Below are 15,604 nucleotides of genomic sequence, written 5' to 3'. Positions count from 1 at the left end.
CCCCAAAGGTTATAGTCTAGGTTAAAAACTTCTTTTCCTAGTTCGCTATAACCAGTGCTCTGATACCAATCTGTCACACCCGGCCCTGAGCGGCGGAAACAGCCGGGCGCGCACGAGTGGGGATTGATAATTAAGCACGGGCCATTGCAAAACATTCAAAGATTTTTATTGCGCATGAGAAGTTTATTACAAACACATTACATTGTTCAAAGATTACAAAAAGAAACATCCAAGTATAAAACTGAAGATTTCCTCGCCATATCCCCTTACGCGGCGGGTAACCGTGCGCATCGAGGGGATAAAACCAGAATCTTCCAAAAAGCTTGTTTTAGATGTTCAGCGTGTGGTGCTCTAAGTGTGACTCCATGCGCTACCTAGTTATCTCCTGAAAGACACGTAAAAACATTTGAATCAGTATAAACTGAGTGAGTTCACAAGTTTTAGTAACTTGATAAAATCATTCTGAAACATTTCTGGCAACATCATTAACATCTGCTTGGTAAAATCGTATTAACACATAATTCTGACAATATTCTGATAAAAATCGTTCCGCGGGTTACGCGTGAACAAATTCTGGATACGGTGCTCGTCTATGTAAGTGGCGCAGCCACTTCGAGCTAAAATAACGTAAAACCGTTCCGCGAGTTACGCGCAGACGTTTCTGGAAAACTATGCTCGTCTATGCAGAGGCATTGCCCCTACGAGCTAAGGATACTGTCCCGCGGGTTACGCGCGAACAATTCTGAGAAACTGTGCTCGTCCATGCAAAGAGGCATTGCCCCTACGAGCTAGGGATACCGTCCCGCGGGTTACGCGCAGACGTTGTGCCGGAAAACAAGGCGCTCGTCCATGCAAAGAGGCGCGACCCCTACGAGCGGGCTCAACCCCATAGTACTGCCCCATGCCAGGCACTCGTCCATGCAAAGAGGTGCGACCCCTACGAGTGGGCGGATCAAACCAGCAGTCCCTACCCTTAGAGTTCCAATGGTAAAGTGATCACTTACTCGAGTTCTAGCGCACATACATTGAAAACCTTAGATAACCGTTTGCATTGCTCATCATGAAACATAACTTAAACACATAATCGCTTTCATAGCTTGTAAGTATACCATGATAAAACATTATTTAAGTACGTGTCCCTCGCCCCGAAAGCAGTTTAAAACAGTGAAAACAGTGAAAATAGGGGCTGTGAGACTCACCTGTGGTTCTTGTTAAGGGATTACTCGAGATTCGGGTTTTCTTGGTGTTGGCCTCGGAATCGAAGGTCTAGAATACGATTAAATAACAAGTATATATATTAAGATCAAGAAATAGGAGAATATAAGGGTTGGATAGTAGGTCTCAAGGTTATATTCTCGGCTTACCTAGTAACAGGATCGGAGCTGGAAACAACGGATGCTTGGGAAAGGATTAGTGCAAGTTTGTAGTTCTTTGAAGTGTGTTTTGGGTGATAATTTAGGCTACAAATTTATAGGCAAACTCAAGGGAACACAATCCCTTGCTTTAGGGGATTGAAATCTTTTCATATCTAAATGTAATGATGATAAAGTATGGAAGTTATTATTATTTACTTAAGAGTGGAGTGGTGGATAAAAGATTTTGATTTGATTTGGACAGAACATGCAGGTCTGGGGTTGGTGAGAATAGGGTGGCTGACAGTTGACTTTTCATGTTACAGTGTGCTTTTTCAGGTACTTTTGTCAGTGTACAGTAAAAAGTGGAAAAATCTCTGAAACACGCTACTGTTTCCTTTCGGGCGGGAGTAATCTCCTTAACTGGAGAATAGACCAAGTGTTCTGCGCGTATAACTTGGTGCGCATAGCTTTCTGCGTATAGGACATGTCTTTGCTGCGGGTAGGTGCGTAACCTTCTCGCAGTTAGGGACTTTTGAGTTTCATTTGTAGATTCTCCAGGTGGTCTTGGTATTTCAACATAGTGATCAGTCATGTTGAAGTCAATTCCATCTTGGAGCTTCAGACAAACTAGCTCTCAACGTTCCCGCCATGCGGGTAGGTTAGTTCCCTTCCGCACGCGCATAAACGATGTAGGATGCACCCGCCTTAGCATCATGCGGGATGGTCAACCCATAGACAACATAACGTTTTACATGAAAACATAAAGCCAAATTATTCACGCATGGCGCATATAACATATGCTCACGCTGGTTCTTAACATGGTGCGCTCGCGCAGGTTGCACATAACAACTGCACGCGCTGACTAACATGGCGCGCTCGCGCAGGGCGCACATAACAAATGCACGCGCTGACTAACATGGCGCGCTCGCGCAGGGCGCACATAACAAATGCACGCGCTTATCATTTACAATCACCTAATTATTAGGTTGATTACTTAGCTTATGGGTTTGGGAAATTACCGGTTGTCACATAATGACAATTGCGGTATATAAATAATAAAATAAATAAGGCTCATTTATAATAGGTAAAACTACCAAATTACAAGAGGAGTGTGTGATCATATTTATTGAGGATGAGGACGAGGCCAACCAACAAAAGCAATAAACATTTAGCAATTAATCATATGAGACATATAATACACAATCGAAAAATTATTCTAAGTAACACATAACTTGAGTTTGCGGTTGAGAATCCAAGTTGTCACACCCCGACCAATGAAGGCGGAAACGTCGATGCGCGACATGATTGCTCATTGCACAATGACACTATAAAGTTACAATATTTAAACAACTCATTTAAATCCATATCATCATAAATAACACAACAATTGTTCATACATAATGCCAAAAAGATAGATAAACAAATAACTTGTTCTTTTATTTTCTAATATCCTAAAGCCAAGATAATAAGTTTCTTCAAGTAATCCAATCAAGCTAACATCAAACCTGTAACATTGCATAAAATAAAGTTTGTCAACACGAAGGTTGGTGAGCAATTTTCATAGTTTTGGACAATAAGTATATAGTATGAAATCCACAACTAGTATATGAAAACAATAAATAATAGCAACAATTTAGATAATAAAACCATCAATAAGAATACATTGACGAACCGTCAATAAGAATACATTGACGACACCTTTCTATATGGGGATACCATATATACTTGGAATTAACGTATGATCATACTTTGATGAGGCTACCCGCCTTAGCATTCAAGAGGCTACCCGCCTTAGTATTCAAGAATTTGCACATAATCATGTAAAGCATATAACACCAAATCGAGCATTTATTTAAGTAAACATATACAATACGTGTTGTGGTTTAAGACTCAAGTATAAATCATTTGAATTTGAATAAGTATGCAATGCTACCCCCAAAACGAAAGATGGAAAACGGGGGATGAAAAAGTACTCACATTAACAAGTAACTTGAAAGATAGTGTCGTGAATAATCGGAGAGATCGGTTTAACGAGCAAGACCTATATTAAACGGGTCTTGTGTTAGTAGGTAGTCTTGGAAGAGTTTAAAATAAAATACATGACAAATAAAGTAAATAAATAAAGTTTAGGATTTAAAATGTAAATATTTGAGAAATTAAAGAAACGAGTTTTGTAAAATAAGTTTACTCGAAACCGGGTCTCGGTATTCTATTCATTAGTTTCTTTTTCTTTTTTTACTCAACATATGTTAAGTAATAATGTGGGTTAAAATGCGATATTGCAAAACCCTTGGTTATAAGAATACCAAAACGAGGTTTAAACGAGTGTTCGGATTTGTCGGTTCGAGACTTGATAATTAACCAAGCTCACAGTTAACTTCCCAAAATAATAAATGTTATGAGATAACTTAATAAAATCAAAATAGACTTAACCAAGTATGTAGTTCTATTGTGAAGAACCTTGACGTTCGTTAAGCGAGTATACGACCTTATCGGTTCGAACTTGTTATAAGATCAAGTTGGTTACCGACATGCCAAGTATGTTTATAAATTAACTAAAATTGATTTAAAATATAATCTTGAAGAAAAATATGAGTTTTGGTGGCTAGAAACACACTTGTGTGTCTTAAGCGAGTGAACTCGGTTTAGTTCGGTTTTTGGTTCGGTCCTTGACTCGGAATAAGACCGAGGATGGTTACCACATACCCAATTACCATGGAACTTGTAAAATAACTTATAAATAATAATACTTAAGTTTTACATTCAAAAAGTTAACAATAATGCTTTTAAACAAAAGTTCGGTTTTTGGTTCGGTTCTCAACTCGGGATGAAACCGAGGCTAGTCACCACATACCCAATACCATGGAACTTGACAAATATGAACAATAAACTAAAATATGTAGAAGTTAAGCAAGTATAACAAGTTATATGGTTAGATTTGTTAAATATATAAACAAGGACTACAAAGTCCTCCATGTAACCTTGCCTTACTAGCCCGACATTTCAACCGGCCGAGACCGGAGAAATGAAAGACCGAAGGTAAACAAGGAGTGTATATTATATATATGTTGTAACATCAATCTTTAAGTATTGAGAATTTAGTTAAAATGAAAGATTAGCTTATGAAGAACAACCTTAGAATTCAAGAATTTGAGAGAGAAATGAAGAAATGAGCAAGCACAAATAAAGAAGATGGGTGTGTATATATAGGGTAAGTTGAATGGGTCTTTCATAAAGGGTGTTTCATGAAAATGGGTTGGTTATAGACCCAAGAAATCACAAACTACAAATGGGTCCTTCAAGTCTCCATTTTGGTAGTTTTAGTCACTGGAGTTCGTTTTGAGCGTTTTCGGGGAATTTTAAGAACCGAAAATGGTGTTTTTTTTGATCCAACAACTATAAAACAAATATTTAACATACAATTCATCATTTTGATAATATCGAAAGGTTCGGGATACAAAACGGGTCGGGTTTACATTAAGAATACAAGTATAAAATAACCCGAAATTGACAAATGTCACACAAGTCTTAAATCATTTTTGTTTAAGTAAGTATGCAAGCAACACCAAAGTATAAAAGAGAAAACGGGGATGAAATTACTCACTTGGAATAAGTGACTTTGATGACGAATTACTTAGAATAAAAACTTCAAGAAAGCGAGTCCAACGGTTTAACATGTGCGTCCTAGATTTAAAGATCTTGAGTCAATATTGAGTCTTGAAGATAGAATATAAATGATATACTAGTTCATAAAAACAAGGCTTGGGTTTTCGTAATTTTAAGTTATATTTTTACAAAATGCGGTTAATAAAGTATGAAAATTAAATGAATTTTACATGAAACCGGGTCTTTGATGTTTAGTTTTACTCAACCTTTGTTAAGTTTTACATAGTGGGGTTGGTTTAGTGCTAGCGTGCACGATCCCGCTAAAGTAATCATCAAGATCCGACATTAAAAAGATTTGTTCGGTTTAGTCGGTTCAGGACTTGATAAAGCACCAAATCCTAATCCAACTTACCAAACTGTTTAAATATATGAATCACTTTAATAAGATCAGTAGCTTAAACAAGTTTGAGAATTTTTATTAATTAAAGTCTCAAACCCAGGTTTAAGCGAGTGTAAGTTGGCCCGGTCTCAGTATAATCAAGTTTGGTTCCGACATACCGTAACTTTAGAAATATAAATAATTTAAACAATACATAAGTTTAAATGGTTAGGAAAGATTTTTGGTTGTTTGAACGGTGACTAGCTCGTTAAAACGAGTAGTTCGACTTTTCCTTGGTTTTTACCCAAAACTTGATTTAAGCCAAGCTTTGTTCTAACACTTCCAAAATCTTAAGTAATATGAGTAATATAAAATAAAACATAACTAAAAAGATAAGTTGAACTTTTGTGGTTTAAACATTAACTAACTCATCAAGACGAGTGTTCAATTTAACGCGGTTTTTACCTGAAACTTGGGTTCAAGCCAAGATTTGTTCAACACTTCCATATCGACCATATAATAACTAAAATATAAAGAAAAACTTAGTTCTAAAGTGTTTGATGCAACATGGTTGCTTAAAAGTTAATCAAAGTGCTTAAACGATTGTTCAGTTTGGATTGGTCCTTGACTCGGTATGAAACCAAGGATGGTTACCACATGTCTAACACCATAGAACTAAATTATAAATGAAACTCAGACCTCGAATGTTTCATGCAATATGGTTGCTTAAAAGTTAATAAAAGTGTTTAAACGAGTGTTCGTTTTGGTTCGGTCCGTGACCCGGTATGAGACCAAGGATGGTTACCACGTGTCCAAAACCATAGAACTAAAATAAAGTAAAATTTTCAGATCCAAACTCAAACAAGAAAGTTAAGCGAGTAAACTTCCCGAAAACGACTCAAACGGGCCTAAAGTGCATAAATATGTGTTTGAATGCCCACAAGCATTAAATAAAGATAAAAATGATTTTCTTAACATAAAATAACTTGGAACAACTAAACTTTAAAAACATATACCCGAAACGGATTGAAATGCAAGATTCGGTTTCGTTGACTATAAAAGTCAAACTTAAGCGAAACTAGCTAAAACAACTTACAAGTTCAAACTATCTGGGAGAGAAAGATGAAGATGGGCAGGAGAAATGACTGAGTTTGGGTGGGTATTTATGGGAAAAGATTAGGGTTTGAAGGATTGGATAAAAGCTTTGCCCAGTGGATAAATCGGTACACTTTGATAGTTTATTTAAAAATGAGTTTTGAATTCCAAATAAAAAACATGTTTGGAGGGTTCTAAAATAATTATGGGTTGAGTCTTGGTTGGTTTGGATAGTTACAACACGAGTTCGGTCTTTAAAACGAGCTTAAACAAACCAAAAACGTTAAAAAACTGATTTTGCTAAAATGAACTGTGGGTTGTGCCACGAAGCGGGCTGGCTACGTGCCACATGAGGTGGGGGTTCTTGGCCAAACTTTGTTTTTTTAGCAATTTTAGCCCCTGTAGTTTGATTTAGGTTGCTTTGAGCACAAAATAAATGTTTTAAACACCGTTAAAGACTTTGAAACGAAACGACAGGTATGAAACATGATTACAACATAAATTCATTAATTATTAATATCCAAATATCTAAAAAACAAAACAGGTCAGGTTTACAATAAGCAAACAATTACAAATCGAACCGAAAACGACGAATGTCACAAAAACACAAACAAGAACTGAAGACGATCAATGGTCGCTATCGATTTTCTCGTTTAAATGAATCAGATTTTGATTTCAATTTGGAAATTAGATCTGGCCCATGATCCAAATGACTGGATCAAGAACTGAGACGATCAATAGCTGATGAATAAGAAAAATCAAGATGCCGCTAATGTTTAGAAATTATAGTGGTGATCGTTGAAAAATTTAGGACGTATTAACAAATCAGTGAATTTGAAAAGACCCTAAGTTGACAAATCAGTCAAGTTGGTTTAGTTTTCAAATTGTAATATGATTAGTTTGATAATATATTGATCACTAAATTAGTGTTAGATCTATAAATATAATGCTCGTGTTTTGGATGCTCGATCCTACCTTTCGAGTTTTTCTGTCACACAAACCTATTTTAAGAAAAAATTTACTCTCGTAAGAAAAAAATCACTTAAAATAAGTTCAGATTTAATCAACTACGTGTAACTATCCATTCCTGTAATGGACGGAACCTGAAGAGGTAGGTCCCAGCAGAGCCCAGTTGGACCCGCAAGACTCACCTTGAAGAGGGACGTCTGCGCAACGACCAACTGCTTCCGCAGGACCCACCATGCTCAGAGATGAAGACCTTACGCGCAGTACGCCAGCTGTTCCCGCAGGGAAAGCCTCCCAATGGTAAAGTACCCCGCTTGTTCCCGCAGCTGCGGATACAAGCCATCAGGGAAGGCTACCCGCACTGATAGCAAGGCTACACGCATAAGGCACTAACTCTTGATACTTCAGTAATGTCACCTGAAGGAATGAGCAAGGCGAGAATACTCCCGCCCAAATGAGCCAGTCCATATGCTTCTGGAAGATCTTTTGTACTATACCTGCCAAGGTATGGGCAAAACAGACGATCTGACCAAAACAGCCCATGAACCAATCACAGGGTGACAGCTCACCGACAACAGTACGAGGAGGAGCACCCTCTAGTACTGTTTGTCACTATTAGCCGCTGCCTACTCACCAACCCTTACTATGGGACGTGCGTAGCCTACAGTTGGTGGAACAGTGCATAGCCGACAGTAAAGGAACAGTATACAGCCGGCCTTGTCACTATCGGCCGCAGCCTATCCACCAACCAGCATGGCTTGTGCGTAGCCCACTGTTGGTAGAACAGGAATACTATTCAGCCGGCTGTACCTTCTTGAAAACCTACCTTCGGCTATAAATACTGCAACACCCTGGAATGGTAAGGACATCATCTGATATCTCATTATCTTATCTTCTCTAGCAATCTCTTAATATACACTTATATTCAGAGCAATCTAGTCTGATTCTCACACCGGAGGGTGGTCACAAGGAGGAACCCCCCCCCCCTTCTCAGTGACGAGCTTACGGTGTCTGTTTTGCAGGTCACCTGAAGAACAACTTTCTCTGCTGGACCTCATCCTCATGAGAAACATCTATTTAACCCCCAGATTATCCGTAGTCTGCCGGGGTCGATTAGTGTTTCTTCAGAACCCAAAATTGAATTCCATGCCACTTTATTACCATGCAAAGTGCATTAATGTATGATACACGCATCCCGCTGGCACTTTGGATAAAAATGATGCAACAATTAGTCACCGTGAAATTTTGTGATAGAATGTAACCATGGTTACGACTTACGAACAACCCACCATGGTTAAAACTCTAGTTAGCAACCGTGTAGGTCCCACCCAACCCCTTTAAATAGGACCCAAATCTACCTTCAATCCTCACCACCTTAACATATCTTATTATTACTGTTTGATGATCGAATCATTCGTGGTTTTCTCCTCCATTCTGTTGTAGTCGTTTGTATTTACGGTGAGTATTCTGACTATTTCTATATTTCATTTTTGTAATAATAATTTATAGTTTTTGATGACTAGTTTAGATGTTTAATTATTTTGTGAATATAAAACAAGCAACAAGTTGCACCGTTAGTATTTTTTTAATAATAAACTAAGTCGTTTAAAAATTACATTTTGTGAATTATTGTAAATGAATACAGAAGAGTTCAAGATGGCATCCAATGGGAACGGAAATGTTGGCGGAAAAGCTAGCGGAGTAACTTCGGGCAGGAACGGGCTGCCAAAGATTCAGACGCAGAAGAGGCAGAACGGGATATGTCATGATGACAGTTCTGCGCCTGTTAAGGCGCAGACGATCGATGAACTGCACTCGCTTCAAAAGAAGAAGTCGGCACCAACAACGCCGCTTGACGGTGTTCAAGGCGCGTTTGCTAACATGTCCGAAGAAGAACGCCATAAACAGCAGCTCCAGTCCATCAGGTATGTTATCACGTAACTTCATTGTAAGTTGTGAATTTATTTTTTTGTAGGGGAGTAAATAATATGTAAATTGTTAAACGTAACGAATTGATCGAGATATGGCGGGGTCCAGCTATTGTCCGCTAGAAATTGGATGGTAAAACATTGAAGGCAAGAATCTGATGCCACCTTATTTATATGGTACAAAATTGAAGATAAATATTATGATATTCATTCAATTTCAATTTAAAATATTTCAAAGATCACGTACGGATGTACATGCGCATAGTTGTTCATACCTAACCGAGATCTATTTGCTAAAAACTTGAACTGAGCCATACGAGCTCAAGTCTAATTGAACTCATTTGACGAACAACGGAACAAGGTTAAGGCCATATTCATTATGCCGAGCCTAGCTACGAGCGTAAACAAGCTAGTTTACTATTATTTAAATATATTCATTTATATATATAAAAGTATCTGATTACATGATAAATAATATAGCCATGTAATAGTATGATAAAGTAACTAAAGCATATAGTTTGGTTATATATAGATTTATATACATGTTTAAATATTTAATAATAATATAACTGGATTAACTTTAATTAGAGGAAAAATCATTTAAATACGTATTTAACACGTCATAGTTAATCTCTCACTTGTGTTATAGTGATAGGATACTTGGTTCTCTAGTGGAAACTCAAGTTCGAATCCCACTTGTGTCACTTTTAGGTGGATATTGACAATGAATAATTTGAGATAGGCCTTGTGCAAAGGTTGTCAATTCGAACCCGAGCCCACCCGGGTTTTCATCCCATCATGTGTTACGCCAGAGAGTTTTGCTCTTGTGGTGACACAATGACTGTCAAGTGGCAGTTGGCGGTATGGTTTCCCTTAGGGACGCCCAAGCCAAACTCTGAAGCCAGCGTGAGCCTAGATAAGACAACGTAGTCTGACCAAAATAGGACGTCAGGGTCTCCAAATTCGAAGAGTGGGGTAACCTAAAGACAAAAAAGTCATCGTTCTAAATAAAACCGTCATCGTTAAGAAAACATTGATTTTTTTTAAACACAAATGACCTTGTAATACTTTTTAATACTACAAATTTATTTTTGTAAAAAATAAAAGTACACATTTATTTTTTGACACGTCTCCTCTGTCACTCAGAGTAATCCACCAAACTACAAGTTTCTTTTTTAAAAGGAAAGTTAATATATATTAGACCGGTAAAATTTGACCAGTCAAAATATTAATTTATAAATTTTCCTAAAACTAATTGTAATTTTATAGCGAAGGTGGGCTAGCACACCTTGGTAGAGACTCTTGCCTTTTAGATGCAAGGTCTCATGGTAAAACCTAGACAAATGCATAGTTTAATATTATGCGTGTAAAATAGAGTAGAAACAATTGTTGTTAAAAAAATTGGAATTTTACATCGAAGCTGGGCTAGCCCACCTTGGTAGAGATGCGAGGTCTCATATTTAAACCTAGACAAATACGTAGTTTAGTATTATGGGTGTAAAATAGAGTAGATAAAAAAATTGCTGTTAAAAAAAGTTGGAATTTACAGCGCATCATTGGCGTCTCTGACGAGAGAAACCGGGCCGAAAGTGGTTCGAGGAGACCCAGCCAGACGACCCGAGACCCCAAGGGTGGCACACGCCCCTGACCACCATTATGCACCAAGATTCTCTGCTAGTGACAGCTCTCTCAAATTCACCCATGTCCTCTATAATCTCTCTCCTGCCGGTAAAAACGATTTACTTTCCAAAAACCTATACAATGACTAAATTTTGACTTGTTTATTTATTAACAAAATATATAATCTTGTACAGAGTTATATGAACAGGCGATCAAGTATGAAAAAGGATCGTTCATTACGTCAAGCGGTGCATTGGCAACTTTATCCGGTGCCAAAACTGGGCGATCACCGAAGGATAAGCGTGTGGTTAAGGATGACGTCACCGGAGATGAGCTCTGGTGGGGCAAGTATGTGTTTCTTTCTATCCAAAACTTTCTAGTTTTGGCTCTGTCATCTATAAATTTAGACGGCACGAACGCACTCTGCACATGCTATCTTTATCGCTTGTTGCTAGATGACGTGTAGTGGTTTAGCTAAAAAATGCAAAAGTTTCTGTCACATAATAATGTGGGCTCTCGCTAACTTTCTAGCTTCTGCTAAAAATATTGTGTAATGGTTAAACTAAAAACACAATTATTTTTTAATCCGTTCTTTTTAATAAAATTTGTGAGTTGGGTTCTTGGTCGTGATTAGTTAGAAAAATAGGCTGGCCCACACCCAAGCAAGCCCCTTGACCCCCCTCATGCCTTACGCGTTTTGGTGTTTGGCGCCTTATGAGGCTGAAGGCGACAAGGCGTTAGCCCGGTACGTATAGACTTAAAATAAACGGACGGACTTGAGTAAAATTTGTGTTGGTGCAGGGGATCACCGAATATTGAGATGGATGAACAGACTTTCTTGGTGAATAGAGAAAGAGCCGTTGATTACTTGAATTCTTTGGAAAAGGTACACCTTTGTTATTTTCTTGATTTGAAGACTAAACTTGGTTTGAATTTTGAGTTTTTTTTTAGCCAGTTAGCTATCTTGTCTATTGTTTTAACTTTTAAATACTTGTGGTTGACATGAATTTGTGGTTAAACGTGTGGCATTATTTGTGTACTCATTTAATTTAATTGCAATTTTTGTTTCAAAATGACTAATTTTATCACAAGTGTCTAGATAACTTTGTTGATATGTAACAAAGGGATTGACTTGAAAAAAATTGAAGAAAAAGAAGGGATAAGCTATATATATGCCTATATGAACACCACTAATTTTATCACAGGTGTCTACATAACTTTGTTGATATATGTAACAAAGGGATTGACTTGAAAAAAAAATTGAAGGGAAAAACTATATGCCTACCACTGACATACTATACATATTATACGCACGCCAGTAACATATCATACGAACCATGTAATGGTTTTCACATATCATAAGGCCTGTGTGGTTCAAAAAATGTTATACGGGCCGTATGATATGCCTTTATCTGACAGAAGCGACAGTGGTGTGTTTTGCTTTGTGGTGGTGGTGTATGTATAGTATCAGCCAAAAAAAATAGTGGTGACCACTTTTATGCATGTATGATGAGATAGATAAGATATGATAGATATAGATGAGAAGAATCTTGTATTTTTCCTCTAAATGCCATACTGATATTATTACATCATGAATCATGATATCATCATCCCTTGGCCTTGAAAGAGGCTATTTTTGTCGGTATATGAAGCCAGGGATGGAGCTACATGATTTGCTGATGTGTATTTTGTTAATGTGAAAAATAAAATCTGTCACTTAGCAATTGTATGCCTAAATGAACTTTCAGGTGTTTGTGAATGATCAGTTCTTGAATTGGGACCCAGAGAACCGAATCAAAGTTCGAATCGTGTCGGCCCGAGCTTACCACTCTTTGTTCATGCACAACATGTAAGTAAATGAGTAAGTAACATACTCAAAAGCTAAAGACCCCTCCAGATAAGTTTTGTATTTTTTAAATAATAATGGTTTTCACAAGTTAAAAGCGGAAGGTAAAAAAGATATATGTGTGTGTACAAGTGGATAACTGGGTAGGTTGCAGGTGCATCCGACCCAGCCCCGAAGAACTGGAGAACTTTGGTACTCCAGACTTCACAATCTACAACGCGGGCCAGTTTCCGTGTAACCGTTACACACACTATATGACATCATCCACTAGCATAGATTTAAATCTTGGTAGACGAGAAATGGTCATCCTTGGCACACAATATGCCGGGGAAATGAAGAAAGGTCTCTTCGGTGTCATGCATTATCTTATGCCCAAACGACAAATCCTGTCCCTTCATTCTGGTTGCAATATGGGCAAAGATGGAGATGTTGCCCTCTTCTTCGGTCTCTCAGGTAAGCCCGTCACCATCAATGATGGTGAGGATCACCATTCCATACGTGGGTCACGCCACATATCTCTGCCTCAAGCCCATATCTAGACGATACCAAATTTTCAATCCTTTTTTGATATTGTTTTAATGTTTAATCAGTTTTATATTTTTTTAATAATTAGGTACCGGGAAAACAACTTTGTCTACTGATCACAATCGATATTTGATTGGAGATGATGAGCATTGCTGGAGTGACAAGGGCGTGTCTAACATCGAGGGCGGCTGTTATGCCAAGTGTATTGATCTTTCAAAGGAAAAAGAACCTGATATCTGGAACGCTATTAAGTTTGGGACCGGTATGTTTTTTTTAATTTTTATAAAACCTTTTAGCATGCTTATAATTTTTATTTTCTAATGTTTTATACTTTCAGTGCTAGAAAATGTTGTATTTGATGAGCATACTAGGGAAGTGGATTATCTAGACAAATCTGTCACAGAGAATACTCGTGCTGCATACCCCATCGAGTACATCCCCAATGCTAAGATCCCGTGTGTGGGCCCACACCCGAAGAATGTCATACTCTTGGCGTGTGATGCATTTGGTGTGCTTCCACCAGTGAGCAAACTAAGCCTTGCTCAGACCATGTATCACTTCATCAGTGGCTACACTGCACTGGTACAGATTTCACTTTCTGTGGTACAACATTTACGGTGTGTAGAACGTATAAATAAATTAATATTGAGTATATATTATTTGTGAAGGTGGCTGGAACCGAGGAGGGTGTAAAGGAGCCACGTGCGACATTTTCAGCTTGTTTCGGTGCAGCATTTATAATGTTACATCCCACCAAATATGCAGAAATGCTTGCCGCCAAAATGGAGAAACACGGTGCTACTGGATGGCTTGTTAACACTGGCTGGTCAGGTGGCAGGTAAATAAAACAATAACATAATTTCATTAAAAGCTGATGTTCCAATGTTTCATACATAATAAATGTAAATGAGTTTCTTTTTTTGTTTAGCTATGGGGCTGGGAGTCGTATGAAGCTGGCGTACACTCGGAAAATCATAGACGCGATTCATTCTGGTAAACTTTTGAATGCAAATTACAACAAGACCGAGGTGTTTGGGCTGGAGATTCCAACTGAGGTTGAGGGTGTGCCTTCAGAGATTCTTGACCCAGTGAATACTGTATGTTGGGTGATTGTTTCTTATTTAAAAACAAAAATAAATGTTTTTATGGTTATTGATGTCCGGTTAAACTGAAAAATGCAGTGGTCAAACAAGAAGGCTTATAAGGAGACACTGTTGAAGTTGGGTGGGCTGTTCAAGGACAACTTTGAAGTGTTTGTGAACCATAAGATCGGGAAGGATGATAAGCTGACTCAGGAAATTCTCGCTGCCGGTCCCAACTTTTAATCACATGGTGTTGAAGACAGAAGTGTATGGTGATATAAATCAAGGCTTCCTAGTCTAACATACAACGTGTATATTAGTCTAGTTGTATGTTTTTGGTTACTTTTGGAATTACTGTCATTTTGAACTTTGTTTTAATCTTTATATATTCAATCAAAGAAGCCTTTTACTTCATCTTGCTTTTAGCTTTATATACAACGTTGTTGAAAGTTGAAACTACTCAACTAACCATTGGATTTGGGCCATAATTATCTTGATCCATTATTCATAATTCGATCCAAAATAACAGAGAAACAAATAGAAGGCTACTCAGACTCAAAACACATTTGACCCATAACCAAAATTTGGATTAATCTTCAGTATAAAGGAGGGTGTTGAGAATACATCCACGGGCTGAACTGGGTTGGTCAAAGCCCAACTATTGGGTTCAAAACAAGGGGGCTGAACTGGATTGGGTCAAAGCCCAATTATTGGGTTCAAAACAAAGGGTGCATCACATGCTCTCCAGTTCAAATTTCAAAATATTGTGACTTGGGTTGGGGGTAAGTTTTCCACATAAGCTGCTTCTGATGTGTTTTTTTTTTAAATCTCAATGGCTCTTGTCACAACACATGGTTCAAAGAGCTTGCTCCGAGTGTCTTAATTCAATGCGTATGCCAATGCTCTAGAAACAATATACTCTAGATCATTTTTTTTTATATTTTATATTGTTTGTATGACTCAACTCTCTTTTTCCAATACATATATGCAGTATGGTAATGTGTGCCTAAAATATAATTGTTTCACATAAAGAGTTAGTACACATAATAAGCGAACCAGAGAGCAGCCTTGTTACCCGTTTAGCCGCCACTTCATTGTAATTATTTAGATGAGAGCTTGTTACCCGTTTAGCCGCCACTTCATTGTAACCATTTGGATGAGAGCTAACTAATACTAACAACATATTTAGCATCGTAATTTAG

At 37.7% G+C, this 15,604-nt stretch overlaps 1 protein-coding gene across 1 annotated transcript; it reads left to right on the top strand.

The window, feature by feature from the left end:
* Positions 1-8,797: 8,797 nt before the first annotated feature.
* LOC143569584 (phosphoenolpyruvate carboxykinase (ATP) 1-like) lies at positions 8,798-14,768 on the top strand. Its single transcript, XM_077055459.1, has 12 exons — positions 8,798-8,863; positions 9,050-9,326; positions 10,879-11,057; positions 11,144-11,297; positions 11,751-11,835; positions 12,698-12,798; positions 12,950-13,248; positions 13,409-13,582; positions 13,658-13,902; positions 13,989-14,158; positions 14,249-14,417; positions 14,502-14,768. Exons 2-12 carry the CDS (start codon positions 9,058-9,060, stop codon positions 14,643-14,645), a joined length of 1,989 nt encoding a protein of 662 aa, XP_076911574.1. The 5' UTR covers positions 8,798-8,863; positions 9,050-9,057; the 3' UTR covers positions 14,646-14,768.
* The last annotated feature ends 836 nt before the right edge of the window (positions 14,769-15,604 follow it).

The sequence above is a fragment of the Bidens hawaiensis genome, unplaced genomic scaffold (genome assembly GCF_021521415.1).
Source record: "Bidens hawaiensis isolate Kalapana, Puna unplaced genomic scaffold, B.hawaiensis_p1.1 tig00024619_1, whole genome shotgun sequence".
In the NCBI taxonomy this organism is placed as follows: domain Eukaryota; kingdom Viridiplantae; phylum Streptophyta; class Magnoliopsida; order Asterales; family Asteraceae; genus Bidens; species Bidens hawaiensis.
Note: the sequence above shows the minus strand (reverse complement) of the source record. Positions and strands in the feature narration are given on the sequence as shown.